Raw genomic sequence first — 26,524 nt, 5'->3', positions numbered from 1 at the left:
ATATATAACAGTACAAGATTCAGAGAGAGACCCTGCCTCAAAGGAATAGGCAGAGGACTCAGTATGGAGCCTTGAACTCACCTGCCTCTACCTAAGGCATACACTATAATATTAGGCTAAAATCTATTGTTGTTTAATTATCTGATTTTGCTAAAGAGGTCTTTATGAATGAAAGAGCTTCATGAGTGTATTTATGAAGAGCTTATGGATGAGGCTAGCCTAGTGGCGTATACCTTCAATACCAGGGCTCCAAAGGCAGAGGCAGGAGGATCTCTGTGCATTCACTACTAGCCTGGTCTATATAGAGAGATCCTTGACAGCCAGGATTACTTTAAAAACTTACCTCCAAAATAAGTTTATTAATTTTTTATGAAAAGTGAAACCTATAAGTAGTTTGAATTCTTGATAGTGCTTTTTAAGATTCTGACATATCTAGGCTTGGTCTATTTTAGTACAGAATATATCTTGCAAAACAAAATTAAAAAAAAAAAAGTATGCTCCGAACTCTGCATTCAGTGAACTTCAGTCAACCTTGAAATTATTTGATGAGCTAGTCACTTCAAAAGGCAAAGGAAAATAGCTTACAAAAATAGTAGTTGCTAAAAAGTTACACTGAAGTGCGCGAACCATGACCACAAGCCAATAAACTTGGCCCCGTGTACACAGAAAGGAGGGGCTGAAGAACAGAGCCGGTGATGAAATGCTTACCCAGCAAGAGGCCCTGGCTCCCATCCCCAGCTTCTGTCCCCAGCAATGCAAAATAAAAGTTAAGTGGAAACAGTAAATAGAATTATCAAGAAGGTGTTGGGCCAAAGCTTCCTTCCCATCCTGAATTTCTTCACTGCTCTCCTTTGAGAGGAGAGGTAAAGAACACATGCACAGAAGTGTGCAGGTGTGTGTTCCAGAGCAAGAAGGAGAAGTCTTTCTCTGTTGCTCTCCACTGATTTTTTTTAAAGCAAGGTCTCTCGCTGAAATTGGAGCTCCCAGATTGGCTAGGCTGGCTGGCCCATGAGCTATCAGGATTTGCCTGTCTCTGCCGCCCAATGCTTTATCCAATGCTTCTGTTACAGGTGCATATAGCCATGTCCGGTGTGGTGGTTTGAAATAAAATGGCTCCCAAAGCTCGTGGCACTATTTGGAGATGCGGAGTGGGTGTGGCCTTGCTGGAGGAAGTGTTTCACTATGGGGTTGGGCTTTGAGGTCTCATATGCTCAAACCCCACCCAATGTCTCAGTTCACTTCCTGTTGCCTGTGCGATGTAGAACTCTCAGCTGTCTCTCTAGCACCATGTCTGCCTGTTTGCGGACACCACCCTGAGGATAATGGACTGAACCTCTGAAACTATAAGCTGCCAACTCAATTAAATGTTTTCCTTTATAAGAGTTGCCAGGGTCACGGTGCCTCTTCAAACCCTAAGGCACACCACTTCTCACTAAAGGTACTGGGAATTCAAACCCAGGTCCTCTGGCTTACAAAGCAAGAGGTCTTGCATGCTAAGATCTCGCCCCATCCCCAAAGCTGTCTTCCTTAAAAATGTCGCCTATTATATTACCAGCTAGATGCCACCGACTTAGAATCTGAGGCATAAAGGAAATAACACGTTGGAATGACACACAACCGAGGCTGCCCGTGCGGGGAATGAAGTTTCCAGATAGTGGGCGGGGGAAGCTGGTGGGGAACGGCCAGCCAGGTGTTTACTAGCGTGTTTGTGCCCACAGGTGAGCGAGATGGAGGTGAACGGACAGTTCGAGTCCGTGTGTGAGTCTGTGTTCAGCGAGCTGGAGTCGCAGGCTGTGGAAGCTCTCGACCTGCCTATGCCTGGCTGCTTCCGCATGCGGAGCCACAGCTACGTGCGGGCCATCGAGAAGGGCTGCTCCCAGGACGACGAGTGCGTCTCACTGAGGTCGTCCTCCCCTCCCCGCACCACCACCACAGTGAGGACCATCCAGAGCAGCACCGGTGAGTGAGCCAGGAGCCCCAGCCTGGCCGCAGCCGTCCCGCAAAGTGGGTGGCCTTGCTGTAGTCACCTGGTTGAGAGTAACAAAATCCCACCTGTGTGCCACATAGAAAAACAGTCTCCTCACATGACCCCACCCACGCCTCCCGTCATTCTCACATGCTCCTCCCTCCATCACCGTGGTAAAACTCCACAGGGACAGACAGCTACTGCCCTCCTCGGGCTGAGACTAACCAAAAACACTTGCTTCTTGGAGTCAGCCTGATTTCTTTTTATTCCAAGGTAGCCATGGTGTGACTCTTCCAGGAGACCTAAAATATCCTGTTAAAATTTAGAAAAAGAAATAGAAAAGAAAAATGGGTGGACCAGTAACATTGACTAGGCATTTATGAAGTTTTTTTACAACAAAAGGCAGATTTATTTCATTAGTTTAAACCCTGCAATATAGAAACAGCTCCTCCCTCTTGACTATGATTTTGCAGAGGAACTGTATTTTTAACGGGCAAATCTTCGATGCAGAGGCATGGGAAAGCTTAACTAGTTTCCATGGCACTGGAAGCTGCATAGTAATACAGCCTTGAGCTGTGTGTGACTGAATAGCAATTGAGCGCCACGAAAATCCCTCCATCTTAGCCCGGGTTTCACTTTATGATTGAATTCAGCCTCACTCCAATAGAGTAATTCTACAAAAACACCACAAACGTAAGAGTCAAGATAAATAGTGGCGAATAAATTAGAAACGCCTACCCCAGGATATCATATTAATAAATGATGAGAAAAGTAGAGATGCCCGTACCAGGATATCATATTGTTCTGTGTTAGTGCTAGGGGCACCAATGTCCGCGTTAGCCTGGTGTGGTGAGCATGCCTGTAACTCCAGTCCCTGGGAGGCTGAGGCAGGAGGACCATGAATCTGAGTCAAACACTTCATACTAAAACCTCTCAAAAACATGTAACCGCAGTAACTGTCATTCATTCTGGAATTTCTGAAGGCTTGCGTGATAAATCCTCTAAAACCCCTACTAACTAGAAGTAACAATTGACGTTAAGGATTCGTAAAAAAAAAAAAAAAACCCATAGGAGCTGAACAAAGATTTTTGGCCATGATGAACTGAGAAACGCTGCCGGCCTGAACGGCTCCGCACTGTGAGCCCGGCCAGTCTTGTCCAGACTGCCGAGAGTGGATGAGATACTCAGTTCTTGGTAGGCAGTCCCCGAGAGCAGTGTCAGGCGATGCTAAGGAAACAAGGGTGATTCACGAAGCCTTCAAAATGTCTTTCAAACATCAGTCACAGAACATTCTGTGTGTTTAATGTCGTGCCGTACATGTGTGGTTTTGAAGGTCTGCTCTCTCCTGCAGCTTCTCAGTGTGTGTCTGCTGGTGTTCCCCATTCCCCCACCCTCACCCTCCGAACAACCCTTCCCCGGTGCTGGGCCCATTCCTCTCTAACAATCGCATCGCCTGCCAGACAAAACCAGTCCTTAAATGCACATAATTTAGAGCGTGGCCCACCTGGACCTGGGAGGAACTGTGAAGGAGAGGCTCTCCAGCTTGCTCCTCCCCCTCGGGGACAGGTATGGAGATAAAGTGGCAAGGAGACTCTGGCTGTGTCCTGCTCACCTCTCAGAACGTGTGTGGCTTTTGTCACTAACGGACAGTGACTTGTGGTCTCCACGGTCTCCACGGCAGTTCTCAGCTCCGTAGACACTCACTGCTGGCCCTGCCAACTCCCCGTCTCTGGAGATGTGCAGAGTTCAGACAATAAGGTTGCCAAATAAAAGCCAGGCTTGCCAGTTAATACCAGGTAAATAGTAAGAAATAAGAAAATAAGTAAGAAATAAGAAACCCAAATATGGGACAGGAAAAGGAACCAGACTCTGGGATCTTGTAACATGGAAGGAGTGAAAATGAGAGTCACCCACACACTAAAAACAAAGCATGCAAGGCTCTGTCTGCGTTGGGGCCTCCATTCACTGGCTGACTTCAGCCACATGGCCCAGAGGTGACCAGGCTGTTTGCTGGGACAAAGGAAGTAAGTGTCAGACTTTCCTTAGGTTTTTGTTTGGTTGGTTGGTTTTTGGTTTTTGGGTTTTGTTTTTTGTTTTTGTTTTTTTTTTTTTTTTTAGAGCGGGCTAAGGTAATCATCAGTTGGTAACAGGCACAGTTTCAGGAGGTATTTTCCTTTTTATGAGCAAGCATTCTGCCCTTCAGGCTTTGCAGACTGTCAGGAAGTGACTTATGCTTCAGCAGCTGAAGTTCCTCCTGCTACTGAGCCCCAAGTCCAGTGTAAATGTCCCGCCTGTGCTTGGGGACTGGTCATTGGACCGTTAGGATTTTCAGGGCGGTTAAGTCCCACCTGCTGCTGGCACCTTTGTCTTCGCCTCATGGTTTGGTTCCATTATAATAAGGATGAGGGACTGTAGGTGCCTGAGCTGGCAAGAAAGCAGAAGGGCGAGATAAACATACCCACTCCAGAGGGCAGCGGGCAAGATTTCACCCTGTGCTACGGACTTGGACAAAACACAACTAAACGCAGAGCTGAATAGAGTCTGGCTCAAAGGTCACAGCAACAAAAGGGACATGATATGGGGACGAGGATGCCAGGCCTTTTGTCCCATTCTAATGATACATTAGCGAGCCCATGGGTTCTTGGGAAGAGTCGATGGCTTTTAGCAAAAGCAGTCTCCCCAGCTTCTAAGAGGTTACCTAGACAACATTATCATAGTCCACAGGCCAGAAGCATTAGCTCCCGTAACCCAGATAGAAGCTGATAATTCATTGCTTGGTTGTGACCTCCAGCATTGTGACTGTTGGCCAACCATACACGAATGTTAGGATTCTGCTAGGCAGGTTGTGGAATGTCTGAACTCATGGGGGGTGGGGTTGTGGCAAGAGGTCCCCTGGTATTACCATTGTGAACCCATCTCAAACCCTCCTGGGTTTAGCTTGGTTGTAGGGATCTCCTGATCCCTAACATTCTGGCCTTGTGGCCTCGTCTGGTATTTGATGACCACGGTGATGTAAAGGCCTTTCATTTATTTATCTCTTGCCGCTGTGCAGTGATCCCCACCTATCAGTAAATAATGACACTGAGGCAGTATTTGGAGCCTTTGGGGTCTCTGCTAGAATCCAGCATACCTATTAGGAGATGGGTGGTACCTGCAAGGATGCCCCATATCATCCCACCCAGCCTCTGAGTTGACCCGGGGGGGGGGGGGCTGTAACAGGAGTCCCCTGCATGTGAGACCCTCCCACAACAGGGACAGCAAGTGAAAACCTCAGAGACAACTGCACCCTTTCGTTTGTTCTAAGCGCATGCAGCATCCACCTGCAGCTCTCTAGGTGAGCCACTCCATGCTCTGGCTTCACTCTTAATCATCAAATATCACCATTAACTAAATCATCAAACTCAACATTAACCAAACATTATGGAAAAGCAAACGGCTTTAAGTAAGAAAATCATGACAGTGGTTTCTGAGCAAATCTGTCTGGTATTTAGGAGCTCAGCACAGGAGATCCCAGTATTGCATTTCGCGGTCTCTCTATCTCATTGGTTTGTTCTTTCTGAAAGAATCCATAATTTCTATTATGAGGCTCTTTGCCCATTGTCCTCCCCAGTCCCCACCACAGCGCCTTCCCTTTACTCAGTACTGGTGTATTGGTCTACTTACAGAATACAACAATGCAATGATATGCATTTAAGGGTAGGTTTTCTTTTTAGCTAGGCAAACTGGCATCTCGGCAGGCCCTCTACCTCTGAGCCCAGACTGACAATTGATGATGGCAAAACCTGAATATGACATCATATTCAGATGAAATATGACATCACAGCTGTATGTGGTCACATTCCAAAGACAGAAACATGGTAATAAGTGTGTAGGGAAAAAAAAAGAAAAATCAATAGTGGAACATACCTATAATCTCAGCACTTCAAAGGCTAAGACAGAAGGATTACAAGTTCAAGACTGGACTGGGCTATACAGGAGACCTTGTTTCAAAAAAGGAGGAGGAGGAGCAGGGGGTAGTGGCCACAGCAGGCATTGGGGCTCCAAGTGGACACAAAATCAGGATTAAAGACCCAGGTCTTCTGAAAATAGCCCTTTGCACCTCCAGGATGCTCTACGAAGTCCATGATTATAAGTTTAATGCAGATTTCTTTGTATGTAAAGTGAGGTTAGAATGGAGCTTCTCATCCCAGACTTACTGAAGTCTTCGATTAAAGAGTCGTTTCTTCCTGCCGGGCACTAAGTTAATTAATAAACTTCCAATAAAGCAGCCAGGGAACGTTCAGAAGCTCACGGCCAGATAGCAAACAGAAGCCTTCTGAACAAAGCCCCTTTGTGTTCTGTTCAAGATAAAAATCAAGTAATATATGTCTGGCTCTTGCCTGGCCGGGTTCCTGCTCTCTGCTAATGACGTGTCTGTCTCTGAATCTCTCCACATAAAACGGGACATCTGCCTACATACCCCTTGGGAAAGTTAGGCAGAAAGAAAGGAAAAAAAAAGAGCAACATTTCTGGGCCAGCCCACTCACCTGTGATATAACCCATCTATTTTCTATCAGAGAAAATTGGCTGATAAACTCAGAAGACTTTGCTTTAGGTTCCCCTTTTGTCTTTGGAGCACTTGAGATGGGATTCCTCCAGAGCATTAAAAAATCATGAGAGTGCAAACATCCTGGCTGACACAGCACAATTTAAAATATGGCGAACACCAGGTGTTTTCCTCTTACTAGGTGTTTTCATCGGCTGTTCTGAATATGAAAGTCATCTCTTGAGAGCAGAGTGTCCATGCCTTACTAGCCAGCCCAGGGTCCCTCTCCCTTTGCCCTGGGAGGATTGCCATGGGCAAATAGTGAAGGGGCCCCTTGGTGCTTCTGAGTGGCGGGAAGTGCGGTGAGGCTCAGAAAAGATTAGTGGGGAAGCAATCTGCAAGGTACACGTCGGAACGCCGCCACTGCGGCTTGGGTTTCAAAGCTCGGTCCGGTTTAGTGGCTGATAATGGTCATAGCTAACCTACACACACACACACACACAACTGGACAAACATTGTGAACCAACTGCATGATCATCCCATGACATCCTAACAAATGCTCTATGACATGTATGTGATATTATCTTCATCATGCAGTTAAAACATAAGGATGGCAGAGGCGCAGCAGGCAGCCGCTTGCTAAGGGGCGTGAAAGCCTGAAGGTCTGGGTTAGACCCTTGGGACCCACTTAAAGGTGGAACAAGAGAAGCAGCTTCACAACGTTGTCCTCTAACCTCCACACAGACCTCAGGGCACTTACACACACACACACACACACACACGTGCGCGCACACACTCAGTCACGTGTGTGCACACATACACACGTGTGTGCACACACGCACATAAACATACACAATGATGATGATGATAAAACATTAACATTTTAAGAAAATTAATAATTTACACACTTCGACCAAGTCTCGTAGGTGTACATGACAATGAAAGCTCTCGAATTATTTCTACAACTATCTATAATTTTTTTTAAGATAGAGTATACTCTAAAGTAACTTAACAAAGTCTGTTTCGATCCTGAGAAGCCCGGGGAAATTTCCCCTTATTCTTTCCTCTCATTAATTTAGCTCATGCCACACTGAAACCTGTATCTTCCTTAAAAGTTTCTAAAAACCTCTGTTTTATACAGAGAAATTGTCAGGAGGACCTCTCTGGGTTCCAGGACAACCTGGGCTACAGAGTGAGTTTCAGGACAGCCAGAGCTACACAGGCAAACCCTAGATTGAAGAAAAAAAAAAAAAAGAAAGGAAAAAGAAAAGAAAATGTTCTGCCCACGTATTATTACCACAGTCTCTGGTGTTGCGTTGCCTGTGCAATGGCTGTTTAAAGGTGTTCGAAATAGAGAGAAATGTAAATGAATAAAGAAATAGCCTATAAAAAGGAAGCGCCCTCTGAGTTTAAAATTTCCTATCACATTGTGTTGTGTTAATAGTGTGATAGACTTTAAGATCAAATTCCAGTCCCCGTTTGCCACAGCTCTGTCAGGCAGCCTGACTGGAAAAAAGAAGTTTCTGCCAACCAGTATGTAAACCAAGCAGGTGGCAAATGCTGCTTTGTGTGGCTGGTGAAAAAGACAAGGGTCTCTCTGCCCTTGTGCCAAGTAAGAAGAAACGTCCTGTGGTAATTTTATCCTGACATGACAGGTCTTTTTATGGAACCGGGAAGCAAAGACATGAGATGACCCAGTTACAAAGGTCAGACAACACAAATTAGTCAGTTAGGGTTCTTTAACGCCATGACTTGTCAGATGAAATTTCCAAACAAAAATACTGATCTGAAAATATAGCACCTAAAATCTTACCATTTTCCTTTCTATCTATAGACATCATTGTAAAATAAAGAAACTTTTTGATCGAGGCTGGCCTCCAGTGCAATATGTAGCCAAGGATGACCTTGAACTTCTGATCCAGATTCCTCCTCTGGATTGCTGGGGTGCAGGCATTCAACAGCACACCATTTACAGGGTGCTTAGGCTCAAACATAAGGCTTTGTCCAGGCTGGGCAGATACTCTGCCAACTGTGTTAACCCCAGTCCTCAGAAAATAATTTAAAAAAAAAAACTTTAGACAAGGGACCAGCAAGAAGAATGGGGGACAGGGAAGAAGGGTTGAAAAATGAAGTATGTTGTATGGGAAAAGTCATATGAAAATCAGTATACTTAGTATGATAACTTTAAATGACTGTAAAAGATAAGTTTCTCCTCTACTCTGAAAGACCGGTAGATACTAGATAGGCAGGCACATAAGTAGCTAGTCAATCAGTCTCCATCCACAACAGCAGTTCAGCTGGAAACCATCCCTGTAATTAACACTGATATTAAACAACCCTCTAGAGCCCCTTTGATGTTCAAAGAGTTCCTAGCTCCAGGTGGTGAAATCAAGGCCTGAGGTTTTGAATTTCTGCTACACCCCTCCAAGTGACTTTCACCTTTTGGATACTCAGTGTCCTTGATTGAAAACAGAACTAAGAAGTATCTGGATCTTGCCCCCATTGGCAACTGAAACCATCTTACCTTTGTTTTAATGATAAATCAGTGGCCGTGCAGCCACAGGTGCTTCTTCTTCGCTCTCTGCCGATACAGTGTTGCCGTACACAATGTTTCCATACCTCTTCTTCCCGTTATCAGTATCTTCTCATCCACTTTCTTTAATCCATTGTATAACCCACCTACCCACCCCAAAACACTTTAAGAGGACTTTTGTTTCCTCCTCTCTACAATGCCAATTGTGGCCAGAGAACCATGGGACTTTAAATGTTTGCTGCTGTTATTTCATTATAAAGCTTCCGTCTGTCACCTTTTGTATTAAACTTTTTATTTTTAGCATAACAGCAGTTGGTTGTGGTGTGGTGATGCAGGGCTGTACTCCGAGAGTTGGAGACAAGCGAGTTCTAGAACAGTCCACATCACACAGCTAGATCTGATGATCTCAAGAGAACGGAGGGGAGGAAGAAGAATTGTGGATTTTTAGGAAATCACAAAGACTGCAGAGATCCTTAGAATGTTCCCATTTCCTCCAGCAGTGGCATGGAACCCAGGTGGTTCTGTAACACCAAGGTAGGACGGTGATATCGGTGCAATCGGAATGAAGAATTCATGTCTTGTCACTGGTGTGGGTTCCCATAACCACCATGCACTCAAGATATAGATTCATTTCATCATCATAAATATCAACCACTATCCACCTTCCGCCAGTTTAAATGAAGTTTGCAGAGTGCACGTTTGACGTGCTCCAAGAGCTAGGTCCAATACAAGGCACCAGAAGAAAGAGGGGAAGGGGGAGGTAAGGAAGAACCGTTCTCATGATTCATGATCAACTGAGGTCTCTCGAGTTCGGTTCCTGTCAGGGTAGTTGAAGCCATTCCTACTTGCTTTGTTGTTGTTTCTTTTAATTATAAGAATTCTAAGATGAACCAAAAAAAATTTAGTTAATAGTGGAAATCAGAAAAAAAAAAAAAAGAGTTTTCTTCATGTAGCCACACTGGGAAGAGGGACAGAGCGATCCAGTGACTCCCCAGTCCCGTCTTCAGCTTCAGGGTCCGGAAGTGACGTTAAATAGACAGGCAAGGCTATACACATCTAAGTGGTCCTGGGCAGGGTGTGGTCCTGTCCGCCACTCACTCGTCCTTGACTGGCTTCGGGCTCTTCCTATGGTGGCTGGTCTAACAAGTTGTTTGAGCTGTGGACTGTCTATCCCAGAGCTGACCTTTTCCCAGCATGAGATTCCGAGGGACATCCCTTCTTATTTGGGGTTCACTGCTCCTACAGGCCGATTGAGATACAAGCCTGTTACAGTCCCTCACTTTCTGTCTTAGCACCTCCATCTTGAGGTGGAATAAGTCTAGACCTGCAACAATATAATAAACAGAATGCAAGTAAGGGCCAAGCTTGGAACGCAGTCAGTGCCGGGGGCCTTGGATAGAACCATTTCTCATGACCTCTTGGCTTTTAGATTTCTGGGGAGAGGCTGAAACAGGCAGCTCCGTCCTGTTGGTTTGAGGCAGGGTCTTGTCAGGAAGCCTAGGCTGGTCTCAAACTTACAATCCCCCTGCTTCTGCACCCCAAGTGCTGGGGTTAGAGCTGTGCATAAAAAATCATTTTTAAAAACATCCTTCCTTTGCCCTCCTTGACTCTCATGGTGCCGGCTCTGTGGATTTGCAAGCATTTTCCCCTTTAGATGTAAGTTAGTGGTTCATTTACAAACCGCAGCTGCAGGTGGCCTCTGAGAGAATGGAGCTGGGGACAAAGGGCGAAGCTTCATCAACCCAGGGCCCCGCTGTCCTGAAAACATAAATCCAGGTCTTTGTAATTCTTGCTCTGATGAAAGTAAAGATCTCAGAGACGGTGCCCTGTTCCAGCCAGCAATGCTCCCTGAGCAGTCATGGCGGTCCACGGCCACGCTGTAACAACGCAGGCCAGAGAGCTTTTCAGAAAACGGTGAAACACGAAGTGGAAGTTGTGGAAAACCACTGCCGCTGCTGTTCATGCGATGGCTGGACATGTAGCCCAGAAGCAGAAGGAGAAAACTCGATGTTGATCAAGCTACACTAACAGCAGCACTAAGGAGTCTCTTTGTGCAGCGCATCACAGCATTGAAAACACCGGCTCGTGCTACCCTGCATCCTGCACACTGTCTCTGGGAGAGCAGTGCTCCCGCTCCAGCAGTATTGTCCTCCACAGCTGCTCCGCCCCACCCTCTCAGACCTCTCTCTTGACTGGGCCTCCCTGCTCCCTTCCTCCTGTCCCAGGGGCAGCTCGAGGGCATTGGGGCATTTCTCATACATTCTAACAGCTCAAGCAAAGCATCAGAATAAAGCAGCCAAATCAAAACAAAGCCAGGCTAGAACGGTTGTCCCATTTCTAATACGTGTGCTTCCAGAAATCCGTCTCTATGTGAGATAATGCGGCGTGGATAAGACCCCAGAAATCACGGTCTCACATTTCACCAGAAAAGGCCACAGATGGCTGATGCTTCTCAGCCAGATCTTGTAAGATAAGTCACTTCAGTGGTACTGTGAAGCCTTCATCCAAGCACAGAGAATGTAAATCTGCAGGGTTATGTACTGAATTTCATATAATTTTATTTGGGGGTGGGGCTGGTCTGTGCATCTGTGCAGTGGTCCATGCAAGCCTATATGGATGTCATAGGTCAACAGATGGGTGTCTCCTTACTCATTTCTCCACTTTGTATTTTGAGATAGGGTCTCTCGCTGAAGCCATAACTCACCACTTCAGCTAAGCTGGCCGGCCCAGTATCCAGCTGTCCCTGCCCTCCAACTCTGGGATTGCAGACATGCACACCACACTGAGCTTTCGCATGCGGTCAAAGGATCCAAGCTCTGGTCCTCTCGCTCGTCCAGCAGGCACTCTACCTGCCAAGCCATCTCCCCAGCCCCGTGAGCGTCATTTTAAAGCCCAGTTTTAAACAGGACATCCGTGGATGCCTTTAAGCCCATGAGCACGTCTACCGCGCTTGCTCCTGTCGAGTGCGTCTACCAGAACAGATTCCCTCACTAGTGAGGAGCACACACCAGTCTATCCCCCTGAGCTTCGTGGCCTTGCCGTTAGCTTTAATGTCAGTTTGTCTCTCATCCAGAGCCACCTTTCGGGGTTGAACCTCCGTCCACGACAAACACTAGACCTCCACCCTTGGGTCAGACAACTTGCTGAGATAGCCAGCCTACAAGAGAGGGGTTATTTTGGCTCGTGGCCGCCTGCGGCAAGACAGTCCATCATGACAGGATCATATGGCAAAGCAAAGCCCTCGTTTCATGGGCAGGAAGTAGAAAAGGAGAGGAGAACGGATTAAGGTCCACAGTCTCCCTTGAGATCAAGCTGTCAGGGAACTGAAGTTCACTCTCCCCATAGGCTACACATCCTATGGATTCTGCTACCCAGCACCGCTAAGCATCAAGTTGTGTGCTGCCCAACACGGGTGCCGGGGACTGAACTTCGGGTCTTTGCAGGAACAGTACAGTCTCCTAACTGCTGAGCCATCTCTTCAAGGGGCAAGGGGCAAGGGCCTTTGAGGAAAGTGTAGGCCTGAAGTGATGTGCTCAGATTATATTCATTACTGACACACAAAGCTCTTTCTGCTGAAAACATAACAAGATTGTGTATCTTTACAAAGGGGTGAAGATGCTGAAGAGATGGCTCATAGCTGCCTGTGACTCCCGCTTCAGGAGAATCCAACACCAGTGTCCTCACAGGCCCCTGAAGTCATATATATATACACATTCTCACATGTGTGCCCACATGGAGACACATAATTAAAACTAAAATAAACCTTTTTACAGAAAGGGGGCTCTGACATACCTATAGGACCCAGGTCAGCTTCTCCCCAGAGAAGCATTCCCATCGTCAGGAACTGGACACTTTTCCACACAGAACCGGATGCTATGCTCTCTCTCAGTGACCTTGGTTTTCCCATATGATTCGAAATGGACAGTCACCTTCAAAGTCACCTCTATCTTCGGTTTTCTCAGACGTTCGTTTTCGCTTTCCACGCGTGTCATAGGCGAAAAGATAGATCCAGACAAGTAACTGAAGACTGATTTAAACTATCTATCAGTTCTGGGCCTTCTGTAAGGTATTCAAATCATGGCACACCCACCGAACAGCTGCAGTACACCAGGCCTCCCACAGATAACATGGCTTGGCATCCACACACCACAGCAGATGGTGGACCATCAGATACTTAGTACTTAGCACAGGCTGTAATGGGGGCATCTCCAAGCAAGGTCCCCTGTTCTAAGAACAGAAGTGTGAGCAAATTATATGTCAGTGACTTGCTGATTGCTACAGCTCCTCCAAATCCACCGCCCCAGCACCACACACCTGTTTCACCCGGCGAGGCAATTACACAAGCTCTCGGTTCTGACTGCTAGCGAACTACTGAGCTACCGTAACATTTCCTGGCTCCCCCTTTCAAGCCAAACCCTCCTCTGGCTTTCCACATCTTTCCAGTTGCCTGAGTGCTGTGTTCACAGGCCTCAGCTCCATCCATCTCCATCGGACCCATCCTCGCCTCTCCCGTTCCTTACCTTTCCTCAGGTCCTGCAGAAGGTGATCAGTTACAGCTGGATAGTGCCAGACCAGCTGCTAGAGAGAGTTGTGGGTGGGAAGGAAGGAGAGTCAGAATTGTCTTGATTCGAAAATAAGCCTGACCATACTCCCAGATTCTGCTTCCTGTGCCCTGATCTGACCTCCTCAGTTCCCTTATGAAGCCTGCTTGAATCCGAGCCCATTGGCTAGTTGGAGAAAAATCAGATCTTGCAGATATCAGCTCTTAGTATGAAGGCTTTATGATACCATCAGATACCTCAGGGGACCTCTATGGGCGCTAACAAGAGGACCAGGAGAAGTAGGGGCCCTGGTAAGACTTTGCAGTGGGAGCCTTAGGTGGCCAGGAGCTTAAGGACCCATCCCAGGTACAACAGATTCTGATAGCCTTTCTAGAAGGGCGAATCAGACTGTGGATCGTGAACTACTGAGAACGTAGGTCCTGCAACCAACTTAGTCCCAGGCTCTATGAGTCCAGGCTTGTCCCCAACTACAGTGTCTTCTAGCATGAACCTTACTATGGATGGACTAGGGGTCCTAGAAAAATCCAGAAACAAAACAAGCTCCTTTTCAAGAGGAACTGAGGGTGTGTGAGGTGCTGGAAAGCCATTTGGTAAATGTTCATCCTGGCTTTGCTGCCTCGGTAGTTAGAGAAGAGCCTGTTAGAAACCGGACTTCTGTCCCTTAACTGGCTATGGCCTTCACTCAGAACCCATGAGCCATAGATCCTTCAAGCCCATATCACATACATTGGCTTTAGTTATAGGCCAGTATATAAGGAGCTGATTCTAGGGCCAACCCTACCCCAGTAGTCACCTGCTCAGGTAGTATGCTCAAGTCCCTTACCTAACATGGCATCATATTCAAATACAAGCTGTGCACACCTTCCCATATACTCTCATTTAAGTCTGAATTATTTATCATACCTTAAGTGATGCAAGTGTTAGCCAAGCAGCTCTTACATTCTTAGTATTCAGTAAATAACATTTAGGACAGACGCAAGGGGATTCTTTCTCCAATTTTTTTTATCTGTACTTGGTTGACTCTGCAGACGGAGGCAGCAGAATCTATATTGTTTTACATATACATATATATATACATATATATATTCCTTTGTGTTTATTCCCATAGTAGCATCTTCCCGCCCCCACCACTATACCAAAATGCCTGAGGCAACCAGCTTCATCGCTGGAAAGGTTTACTTCGGTTGACTGTTTCCTATACTCACATGGCCCTGTTGCCTTTGGGCCTACAACAGCACAGTACATTGTGACAAAAAACTTGAAGGGGTCCTGTTCACTGTGTGGCAACTGGAAAATAAAAAGAGACTCGGGAAGAAGGGGGCACCCCAATCCCACATTACCAGTACCTAGCATCCTCTAACTAGGCCCCTACTCTTAAAGGCTCTGACTGCCTCTCAGGCTGGGGCTAAGCCTTCACTGTATGTATGGACTTGGTGTGGGGGGAGGAGGGGTTCTGGCCTGACCCTTACCACCTCCTTCCCAATAGCCCATCATCCTAAAATCACATGATCGCAATCAGACAGAGTTATGTCTTATTCCCAACCACAGTCAACATAGCCTGTTGTGTGTGCAGGTCACTGGGGTCACTTTCAGATAGTTAATGTATAAATGGTCTCACCTGGCCTCATGTAGGTAGGTGTTTTACTTTGGTCTACATTTTCTCTTTGTTCCCATGGATCCGCTCTGCATAAACATTACGTGAGCAGGCCAGTTCACCTAGTTATTCTTAAAACACATGATTCTTATCATTCACGGGAGCTGATTCACGTCTCTGATGAAAGCAGGCAATCACAGGGCTCATTGTATGAGAGGCATCAGCTCCGGGCGTTCTTCCACCTTTATTGTCCCCAGCTGGCAGCTTCTTATCAGATTTAAGCAAGCCAGGCACTGCCTCCTTGGTTTGCTTGCTTCCTTTCGTGGGACTGAGGGCATCGCATCTGTGACCCAGCCCTTGCCGGGCCAGATTCCCCGTGCCCCTCTCATTCCGTTGGCCTCTGCTGGCCTCTTGTTGCCCTCCATTGTTAGAGCCTGTGACAGGTACCCACTCACCTGGGCAGCACACCTACAGAGCTGCAGTTCTGCCCTTTGTGAGCCCAGCAAGCTCGCTCCCCATCCTGCCCCAGGCTCTAACAATGCTGCCTCCTCAGTCTGCCCTCCTTCCAGCTCCCAACACGCCCATTTCCAGTTCCACCTAGAGTGGCACCCACATCGCCTCCAGTCCCTTCGGGTGCTTTCTTTACCTTCAGGGCACTTCCTGCTACCGGAATTGACAACTGGTGCGTCTGATGTCGTGAGATCTCTATCCATCTATCCAGAGAGCTTCTCTTAGTGCTGTATTCTCAGATCTTAAAACCTTGACATCAGATATTTTAAAACATCTGCATGGAGCGAGGACATGGTGGTTTATACCTTTATTTTTTAATAATCCAACGGAAGCAGGAGGATGTCTGTGAGTTGGAGGTCTGCTTGGTCAATATAGTGAGTTCTAAAAAAAGCCAGAAGTGAGACTCTGTCTCAAAAAAGAGGAAGGGGTTAGACACCCACATTCCTTCTACTGTGGGTGGAGCTTGGATCAGAGTGGAAGGAATGAAAGGAGAGAAGTGAGCCCTCTGGAAATCCACCAGGGAAGGTGGGACTTGTGACCTCTCCAAGGAGGTTTGGGCCACAAATCTACGTAGCATCTTTTCTAAGTGTCTTCTCTTTCCTGTAAATGGGGAATGAGAGAGCATGTGAGCGGGCTCAGGTCGTGGTAGTTTATCTCTCCTGCTGTAAAATGAAGGGCCATGGACATTTATTCACAGATAAACACAGATCCATCCACATTCTCAGCTGTGTGTCCCAAACGCGATGACACTGTGGTCATCAAGACACTGCCCCCTCCCCCCCACAATCCAGCGGGTAATCTGAGCTTCTCTGTAGCTGGCGACGATAACCCACTCTTAGTGGATCAATTTGCTTGAGTGACGATTTAGAGAGGAAACCGAATTCTGACCTGCACTGACCCTTTAGGATGCAGGCACAGGAGAGTGCACCTCTGTCTCCACACTGCTTCTGATTCCAGTGTTAACTAGGCCTGGCAGATATAGAAAGGAAAGGAAAAGAGGACTACCAAGTCGTGTTAGCCATCTGTTTTCAAGACACACAAACACACCTCCCTACCAAACCCACAGAGGTCCGGATTCCTTCTATGAAATGGTGGTCATGGGCTGGAGAGATGGCTCAGTGGTTAAGAGCACTGCCTGCTCTTCCAAAGGTCCTGAGTTCAATTCCCAGCAACCACCTGGTGGCTCACAACCATCTGTAATGAGGTCTGGTGCCCTCTTCTGGCTTGCAGGCATATACACAGACAAAATAGTGTATACATAATTAATAAATAAATAAATATTTTTTTTATAAAATGGTGGTCATTATCATATAATATACATGCTTTTTCCACCATCTCTGTATGGTTAGAATGCAAAATAGTACCTAATATTGAACAGCTAGAGGCATAGCATTTGTAAGGCCCCGGGTTAAAACCCCAGCACCACAAATAAAATAAAACAAATGTAAGCAGTTGCTGTACATTAATGCTTAGACAATAGTTGGAGTTCTGACTCAGTGATTGAGAGTGTGTACTGCTCCTACAGAGAGAGGACGTAAGTTCTATTCCCAGCACCTCCAACTTCAAAGGATCTGCAGCCTGTGGCCTCTGGAGGCATCTGCACTCACAAACATATACATATCTACACACAGACACATAATACAAAAATAATGACAAGAAAGTTTCTGTCCTTGTTCAACACAAACATTACCTTTTCCCAAATAATTTTATTTTCCCAAATAAAAAATAATAATAAAATTCCAATTTTAATTAAAAATTGGAATTTTCCCAAATTCCAATAGGTTGAAAGGACACAGAACCTTTGGTGCAGAAGGCTGGCTATACTGTTTAATCACTCAGACTAGAAACCACTGAACATTGCTTTGTACCAAACTTCAAGTTCAAGACTAAGATGCCCGCCATGGTAAGCATCATGACTGCAGGGGTGAGTATCCTGGCAGGGAATCCCACCTCTTCATATCTATACCACGTGCAGGGAACCCCACCTCTTAATATCTATACCATGTACTAAGTCCTCAGTTTCTACACTGCTGCTTTATCATGGCAGAGACCTGCAGGACCCAGTACAGACATACATGTTCTCTGTATGATGAATGGGTCCAGATCCCATGTATTACCTGACTCCCTGAATAATCCTAACAGGGTTTTACACTGTTGACTGGTGAGGTCATTTTCAGCTCAATTGGCATTTTGTTGGAATTCAAGTCCAGTTTAACAGATCAAAGGACCTGACTCGGTATTGCTGACTGATTACTGGTGTACAGTAATGGGTTCTTAGAAAACGAAATACATACTCAACGAGAAGCCAGGCATGGTAGGTCATAACTTTGATTCCAGAACTTGGGAGGCTAAAGAGAGAGAACTGCTTCAAGTTCAAAGCCAGCCTGGGCTATGGTTGGATTCCAAAATAAAAATAAAGAACTAATGAACCATTCAGATGTAAAGCATGCTCATACCGGCTGGTAGAGGTGGGTTACTGGTCACCACGGACTGGAGATGGCTCTGCAGTTAAGAACACTTCCTGCTCTTCTGGGAGACCTGAGTTTGGTTCCCAGAATCCATATCAGTCAGCTCACAAGTGCCTGGAACTCTATATGGCGTAAACACATACACACACACACACACACACACACCCATTCACACACACAATGATAGACAGATGGTAGATTAGACAGACAGACAGACAGACAGACAGTGAAATCAATTTTAAAGGAAAATAGGCAAACAAATGCTAGGCTCTTCACAGATTTATTTCCACAGAATATCCATCTTCCTCTGTCATGCCCTGGTGGCATTCAGTTCTCTGTTTTGAATTTAATTCTCCTCCTGAATTTCATAGCAAAATTCCTTTTTGCCCACATTCTTCATCCACTGGTATTAACAACGTTGGCATTCTTCATAATGGAATTCTCTACCAAGTTCTTATTTAGAAACTTTTTTTTCCTAACCATAATATATACATATATATCAGTCCATCCTCTTCTTTTCTATATGGTAGATGTCAGAATCCATATATGACTGAACCCACATATCTGTGTGTGTGCATGGGTGTGTGTGAGTGTGTGTGTGTGTGTGTGTAAAATATTTTGATTCTAGAATGTCCCAGTGTGTTGCAGAGGGCCTGCTTGTTCATCCCGGCCACCCAGCTAGCTTAGCCCTGAAATAACCACACAGAAAACTGTATTAATTAAAACACTGCTTGGCCCATTAGCTCTAACTTCTTATTGGCTAACTCTTACATATTAATTTAACATTTCTATTAATCTGTGTATTGCCATGTGGCAGTGGCTTGCCGGGAAAGATTCTGATTCTGGCAGCTCCATGGCGTCTCTCTCCTCCTCTGCCTTTCTTCCTCCCAGCATTCAGTTCTGTCATGCCCGCCTACCTAATTTCTGCCCTAGGCCACGGCAGTTTCTTTATTCATTAACCAATGAAAGCAACACACAAACAGAAGGACCTCCTACACCACCGGTGCGCTTGAGTTTGAGCATTGAGTTCCAAACTACTTACTGTTTTGGGAAGCTGTGGAGTCTTTAGAGGTGAGGCCAAGCTTCAAGAAATATGCCACTTGGGGTGGGTCTTGTGTGTTATTCCCCAGCCTTGCTTCCGTCCTGCCTCTGCCATGTGATAACCAGGTGAGGCCACTGTTTCCTCCATGGACTAACCCACTCTGGGCAGCATGCCTTCCCCATCATTATGGGCCATGTCCTTTGCACCTGTGAGCTCAGCAGATGCTCCCCTCAGGGGTTTGTCACGGCAGCAAGAGAATGAGTCATAGGTACGGCATGATAGAGATTAGCTCACTAGCTGGGCACAGTAAGAGATTAGTAATAACTAGTAATGAAATATGAACCAGGCACGGTGGCCCATGCCAGTGATCTCAGGAGTTAGGAGGCTCAAAGAGGAGAAATACAAATCCAGGCTGGGACTGAGCAACACACCCTGACAACAGCCAAGGCCTGGGAGCAGGGCTCATTGGTAGACTTCTTGCTTGGCCTGAGTTGCATCCCTGACACCAAATCATATGAATTGAGTTGCATACTTCTGGAACTTTCCAGTCATCATTCTGTTGGCTTCCAGTAACCAAAAACCACAGAGAGACTAGGGTAAAGTGAGGGCTTGCTTTCCTGCATTTCTTGTTTCCTTGGCCTTGGTCTCAGACCAGAGTCCCAGTTTTTCTATGCATCCAGATCAAATGTCATCCAGCCAACCATTGGCCTTATTTCTGCATCTCCCATGTACAAGTATTCATTGGGCTCTGTCATCATACTGCCCTAAGCCAGAGCCAATATTTTCATTTTCAGAGTCCCCTCAATTCCCATACTATGTGTGTCAGATTCCCACTAAGAAACACTTGAAATAGTAACTTCCAAGGAGGGCAGGTTTCGTTTGGTTCATGTTTCAGACATGGCAGTTGGTTATCAGTTAGCTTAGTTAGGGCGTGTGGCAGTGAGGCCCACATGACTTCATATGGTGGGGCAAGGCAGCCTCGGATCACAGAGAGCCAGGAAGGAGCTGGCATCCCAATATATCCTCCAAGGATATACCTCCAATGACCCAACTTCCTTCCATGAGGTCACATCTCCTAACGGTTCTGCCATCTCCCAATAGTATCATAGAGTAGGAACCAGTCATTAGCATGGGGGAGGGGGCCTTTGGGGACATTCCGGATGCAGACTATGATAGTATCTTTAAGTACTTTGGGTCAGAGACATTTCATTCTGTCTTCCACCATCTGCATATTGCCTTTGCTCTGGCACTGTAGGTATGTGGACTCTCTGGACAGGCCAAAGGGAACGGTCCAGCCTGTGTGTGTACGGGGCACATCAGTCTCCATAGGCTGGGAGCAGAAGGTCTCATCTGTGCACATCTTCTTGTAGGCTCCGAGACTGGTGATAATGACATGGTGGCCACTTCGTGTATCATTCAAACGGAGACATTTTTGAAAGGAGGGGGGTGGGGAGGGAACTACTAATGACTATACTGGGGTAAAGGTCATTTTGAGTGTAGAACCGTATTAACGTTGAAGTCCCTCCGTGAAACGCGTTCCGCTGTTCTGACTGAGCAGTCTCTTGGTAAGGAGCTGCTCCGTGATTAGAAAGGTGACACATTCAGCACCATGTTTTTGGCATCCTGTCAAGACACAGTCTGTAAGTCCTTCCAGCAGGTAATATTGCTTAACCATGGCCAAAGAAAAGCTGGACTGCGGTTAAACCCCCAGAAGTTTCCCAGCGAGCAAAGCAGTCTGAAACGTTGGGAATGTTTCTCTCCCTAAAAATAAATTGGACTAATCCCTCCATTTATTTTAGATCCTCTTCAGATAACCCCACAGATGGATTGCTGAAGTCACCATGCCAACAAATCTCTTTGGCTCAAAAAAATTGGAGAACCGTACCATATTTATGTGTCTTTCTCTCCTAATGAATATCTGGATTTCTTTGTTGGGTGTGGTGATACATACCCGTAGTCCCCAACACTTGAGGGACAGAATGGTTTAAGGCTAGCCTGAGCTACATGGGGCCCACATTAACCATCCTGGAAAGAAAAAAGAAGAAAAAAAAAAAAAACTGGAGCTCATGAGATGAGTCAGTCAGAGGAAGGCACTTGCAGCCAAGCCCGAGGACCTGAGTTCCACCCCCAGGATCCCCGCTGTGAGAACACTGGGTTCTATAAATACACCATGGTGCCCATGTACACAAATGCCAAATGAATGAATGGATGGATGGATGGATGGATGGATGGATGTTATAATTTTTATCGGACTTCCTTTTTTCTATTTATTAATCACATTCTACCCTGTATTATTGAACTGAACTACCAGAAATAACTTTTTAGTCAGTCACTCCTGTCCTCTATCGCCTCATTCTAGAAGCCCAAAATGTAGTACTGTAAACGCTCATTATTCCCATTTACATGTGTTCGTGTCTTCTATCTTTACCCAAGTTGACTACCCAGAATATCTATCCAAAAGGCATTCAAGAACGATATTAATAAATCCTGAAGATGTTTGTCCTAATTGCAGGCCTCCCACCAGGTCTCATGACAGCAACTCAGTAAACACACAGTCCAGGTAAACCCTGGATGCCATCCCTTCCTGAAGGTCCTTGTGACCCCAGGCTGCTCAGCTGGCTTTATAAATCCTACTGTTCTCACAGATCTTTTGATTTAGAGTTCTGTAGAGGAAATTAAAAGAAAATCTAGCCATGGATTCCCAAACTGGCCACTTCACTCTGAGTTATGAAACTAACATTTTTCATAATGTAAGAGAGAATGCGCACACCCAGAGGAAGCCGTACGTCCAGACAACCCCTCTCTTGCCAACTTCCGGAGCCCCTTCCAGGGAGCTCTGCGGACTTGCCTCTGGGAACGGAGAAACGGAGAAACGTAGTAAGGCGGATCAGCTGCCACCACCTTCCCTGTGAGCTTGGCATCCGGCTTTTCTGTTTCAAAAGCCTCTGTCCCTAGGTGCTTACAGTTTTACAAAGCAGCCAGAATGTTCCCGGCTGTACCATTGCCCACAGAGATCGGTGCCTGGTACTCGGAGGAACCGTCAGATCGGAGGCCAGGCGTGAAGGGAACCCTGGGGAGGAATTTGTGTACTGTAGGCTCAGTAATCGCTGGGGATACGCTCTGCTAAGGGCTTACTCGCGTGCAAGGCCGACCTCTGGTGGTCGCTATGTGTATGTGCATGGGGAAAGAGCAAACACCGGCTGTAAGACAGTCTGTAAAGTTCGTTCGCGCAATTAAGGGATGCCCAGAAAATGAGGAATGTTTCCGTAGCTAGTGAGCTTCCTTCTAAAGGAAAAGTCAGTCATGATGAACGACGTCACCCTGACGCTCCCCTTGGGCCATCAGATCTGCTGCCCCGTCCCCTCTCTAATCAACTCTGACGATTTGTATGTCTTATTTTGCTATCGGTTACTGAGCAATCTTCCCAGCACGTTGAAGATTCTGCAGTCTGGAGCCAAGGATCTATGGTGCCATGGTGCCTGGATCCACCTTCTGGCGCCTGAGTCCCCATCCTCCCTCCTGATCCTTTTCTTAAATGGTTTTGTACGCAGCCATCACCTTCAGGCCCTCGCCTTCTCAAGTCCAGTGGTGTTCCACTATCACAAAACTAAAAGTGCCCTCCCAATAGCCCTTGCTTCTGTTTATTTCAGCAGGCGACCTGACCATTTGTAAGGACAAGTTCCCAACTTGTGTTCTTAGGACTTGGATTGCTAGCTAGCCTCTGCCTCCCTATCCTGTGTTCTTGCTTCCTGAGTGGGCTACTGCCTGCTACCCAGCAGCCCCAGAAGCCAGAGCCAACTTCTCCCTTTCCTATCCATCTCCTCAATCCTGGCAGCAGCGGCCCAGCCAGCAGCCCCTCTGGCTTCCCAGAGATTCCAGTTTGTCCCTGATTTTAGTCCAGCGGATATGTCCTTCAAGTCTGGACCCTCTTGCCACCCAGGAGCTATATATAACACTAATGGCTGCTAAACACCAGCCACGTGGTCGTACTGGTTGCTTCTTGGATGATGTATTGGTTCCCACAGCCCGCCTCACTCTACTGACTTATGCCGTCCAAGAAGTTCAGACCCCTAGCTGGGCATGGTGATGCATGTTCGTAATCAGAAGACAAGATGGTCACAATTGAAGGCCAGCTTGGGCTCCATAGTATGACCCTGTCTCAAAACAGTAACAAGAGTAACAAAAAAAAAAAAAAAGTCATGTCTTACCATGCTCTGACCTAGGGGTCCATTCTTTCCTGTGCTTGAAACGTCTTTGCCATGCAGTACAAATCCAAAGAGTGTAGTAATATATAGCCCTCAGTATTGGCTTCTCCCAGCCTTCTCCGTTCCAATAAGGTATGTACAACCCAGTACTATAAAGCATGCCTGCCATGTGAGACCTAAAACAAGAAGCTGGCCATGTGCCATAAGGACAGTCCACATAAAGAACCCGAGGTGACCATGCACCCCTGGCGTCCCGGTGTTCAGTGGGGAGAAACAGAATGATCCCTGGTGTTTGCTGGCAAGTCGGCCTAGCCAAATTGGTGAGCATGCAGTTGTGGTAAAATAAGGTCGAGAGAGATAAAGACACAGACGTTGTCTGTCCTCTCGCGTACATACACACACACACACAACAAGCTGGATGGTGTAGGCAAAACCAGTGCTGGGTGTTGGGTGCCCATGACACTGAGAGCCCAGCAACCTCCTCACTCAGTACGTGTTCCCTGTTGTCGTCTTCAACAAACACGTTTCCCATGGATGAAAATCCCCCCACTTTGAATGTGTTGGGGCCCCGTGACCTGAGCTGTAAGGCCGCAGAGGAATCGCAGCCTTGTGAATAATTATATACCAAGTTGTCATAAGTCACTTGCCCTGGGCTGTCTGGGTTTCCCTTTTCTCTTGAGCAGAAATCTGCCCCGCTAATCTGACTGGCATAGATCTATGCTGTGATTGCTCTTACACTAAAACCCATTTCCTAACTAGTTTCTGTAATAGACTGTGTAATTCAACGTTTTTTCATTTTCCAGCGTGGAAAGAGGAAAACCAAGTGTTAGGAACTACACCACGGTTCACATTCATTCCTTGACATTAGCAATGCAAGGTTATATAGTGGCTTTGATACTGAAGAACCAAAAAATACCTCAAGCGAAGAGCTGATGGGTTTTAACAGCCATCCCAGATGCTGTCTCCATGACAGCCAGACTGTGTGGCTTTCGTTACCACTTGAGGTTCCACATACAGAGCTACCGGGCTGCATCCCGCCCATCCCCCAACCCCACTTCATCCACTTCTCTCTAATACTGGAGAAATTGGTTGGAATGCCGGGGAAACTGCTTCTTCATTTCCCAATGGAGAAGGAGAGGTCAGTGAAGGAAGCTGGTGGAGACAGTAGCTTAGGGATCATGCCCATCTCCCTGTGAACACAGGACTCGGGACAGGAGAGTGACTTGAGACTTTAATGTGCTGAGTGGTGAGCACGCAGCCCCACGTGTGCGCACCACGGTCTAACCGTGGGAGCCCTCGGGTACAGAAACAGGACTGACTTACCAAGCGGAATCTCCGCCAGGGTAGAGGAATGGGAACCAGTACCGCGCGACCTTGAAAAGCTAATGGCTCTTTACTTCACTGTACCTTGGTACACGATACTCTAATGCCTGGTAAAAGAATAAACTCCTAATTAAAATGACAAAATTGCATTTGAACTCTGGAGGCCATGGGAACTTCCTAATCGCCTCTTCTAATGCGTTCGAAGATGGAGGTTCACAGCTGTTAATGATTCGTAGGAGGGGGAATGTCCATTTCGTTCTGTATTAACAATAAAAACACTTCCAAAAATACACAAAATGGAAACGATTACCTCTCGCTGCGGCTAAGAGGCACTTAACCTTTGATCCCCAGCTAAATTACATTACCCAGAGGCAGCATGCACACAGCCAGGGACTTGTTTCCTTGGGTGTTGTTTTGATAATACGTTAAAATAATTAGTACATTTTTCCAAGTTCTCCTAAGGACAGCTTCTTACAGATCAAGGCAAAATGGGGTTGGGGGCGGGAATTAACTTTGGCAAAGACCAGGAAACACAAGCCACCATTAGCTTGGCTTCCGTTTGCTATTCATCCTTCCTCACAGCTGTGAGAGGAACTAATTCTTCAGTGAGTTTTTAAAATGTTGCATGGGGAAGTTATGAATGACTCCTTGTCTCAGGAAGCTCGTGTTCATCTTTACATTTCTGCAATCTTTTTTCAAAAATATTTATTTATTTACTTATTATGTATACAGCGTTCTGTCTGTGTGTATGCCTACAGGCCAGAAGAGGGCACCAGACCTCATTACAGATGGTTGTGAACCACCACGTGGTTGCCGGGAATTGAACTCAGGACCTTTGGAAGAGCAAGCAATGCTCTTAACCGCTGAGCCATCTCTCCAGCCCCCCATTTCTGCAATCTTAAATGCAAATGCAAACTCCTAAACCCAAAAGCTTGCATGCCGGAAGTCATAATCACGTTCATTCAGCCGAGCTGAGTCACTTAGCTTCATCCCATTCATGTTTTCTCCCACTAACTCATCAAATGGTGAGCCCACCAGACAGCTCAGCAGATCAAGGTGCTTGCCACCGAGCCTGATGACCCAGTTCCATTTCTGGGAACCACATGTTTAAAGGAGAGAACTGACTTCTGCAAGTTGTCCTCTGACCTCTACATGCGTGTGTGACATATACATACATGCATACATACGCACATACATGTATACATACGTACACGCATACACACAGATGTCATTTTAAATGGAGCTAGAGAGATGGCCCAGTGATTAAGCGCACCAGCTACCCCTGCAGAGGACTCAGGTTTGGCTCCCAGCTCAGACTTGACAACTCACAGGCACCTGTAACTCCAGTTCCAGAGCATCCAGTGCCCTCTTCTGGCCTTCAAGGGTATCAGGCACCATACGTGATTCACGGCCATACCTGCAGGCTTCTCACAGGAGTAAAATAAAATTAATAAATCCCTTCAGGAGCTGCTTAGTAAAGGGCTTATGGAGCTGGTTTCAAAGCACAGATCCTAAGGAATTTCCACCAGAAACGCAGAGGGCAGAGCTGCCCCCACTGCTGGTAAAGATGCATGAACAGGTTCAATCGGCTGTACATTTGAGAAAATAAAACTTTATTAAATCAAAAAATGAATAACTCTTTAGCTCATCATGTGAAGAGGTCATCTGGATCTGGATCAGAGGGCCTCTCTATGGGGTTGGCTCAGCCCGGCTTCTGTCCCTGTGACAGAAAACCACAGCCTGACCTTCTCTGCACACGGTCCTCCCAAGGTCAGCGTGCGTGGCTCCTTGGGGGG

The 26,524-nt window shown here is 46.5% G+C and overlaps 1 protein-coding gene and 1 long non-coding RNA gene across 8 annotated transcripts in view; one reads left to right on the top strand and one right to left on the bottom strand.

Moving 5' to 3' along the window:
• Nucleotides 1-3,801, bottom strand: part of LOC126516041 (uncharacterized) — a 7,017-nt gene extending 3,216 nt beyond the window's left edge. The window contains exons 1-2 of the long non-coding RNA XR_007596004.1: nucleotides 3,579-3,801; nucleotides 2,192-2,278 (exon numbers count right to left, since the gene is read on the bottom strand). This is a non-coding gene — a long non-coding RNA (uncharacterized lncRNA). The remainder of the gene's footprint in view (nucleotides 1-2,191; nucleotides 2,279-3,578) is intronic.
• Dlgap1 (DLG associated protein 1) overlaps nucleotides 1-26,524 on the top strand; it is a 672,355-nt gene that overhangs the window by 545,293 nt on the left and 100,538 nt on the right. For all 7 annotated transcript variants that reach the window (XM_050166170.1, XM_050166171.1, XM_050166169.1 and 4 more), the window contains one exon: nucleotides 1,719-1,959. In XM_050166170.1, the coding sequence (XP_050022127.1) occupies nucleotides 1,719-1,959 (241 nt within the window). The remainder of the gene's footprint in view (nucleotides 1-1,718; nucleotides 1,960-26,524) is intronic.

Source organism: Alexandromys fortis, unplaced genomic scaffold, assembly GCF_014885135.2.
Source record: "Alexandromys fortis isolate MF-2015 unplaced genomic scaffold, M_Fortis_MF-2015_v1.1 scaffold_143, whole genome shotgun sequence".
NCBI classification, from domain to species: domain Eukaryota; kingdom Metazoa; phylum Chordata; class Mammalia; order Rodentia; family Cricetidae; genus Alexandromys; species Alexandromys fortis.
This window is presented reverse-complemented; position numbering and strand designations above follow the sequence as displayed.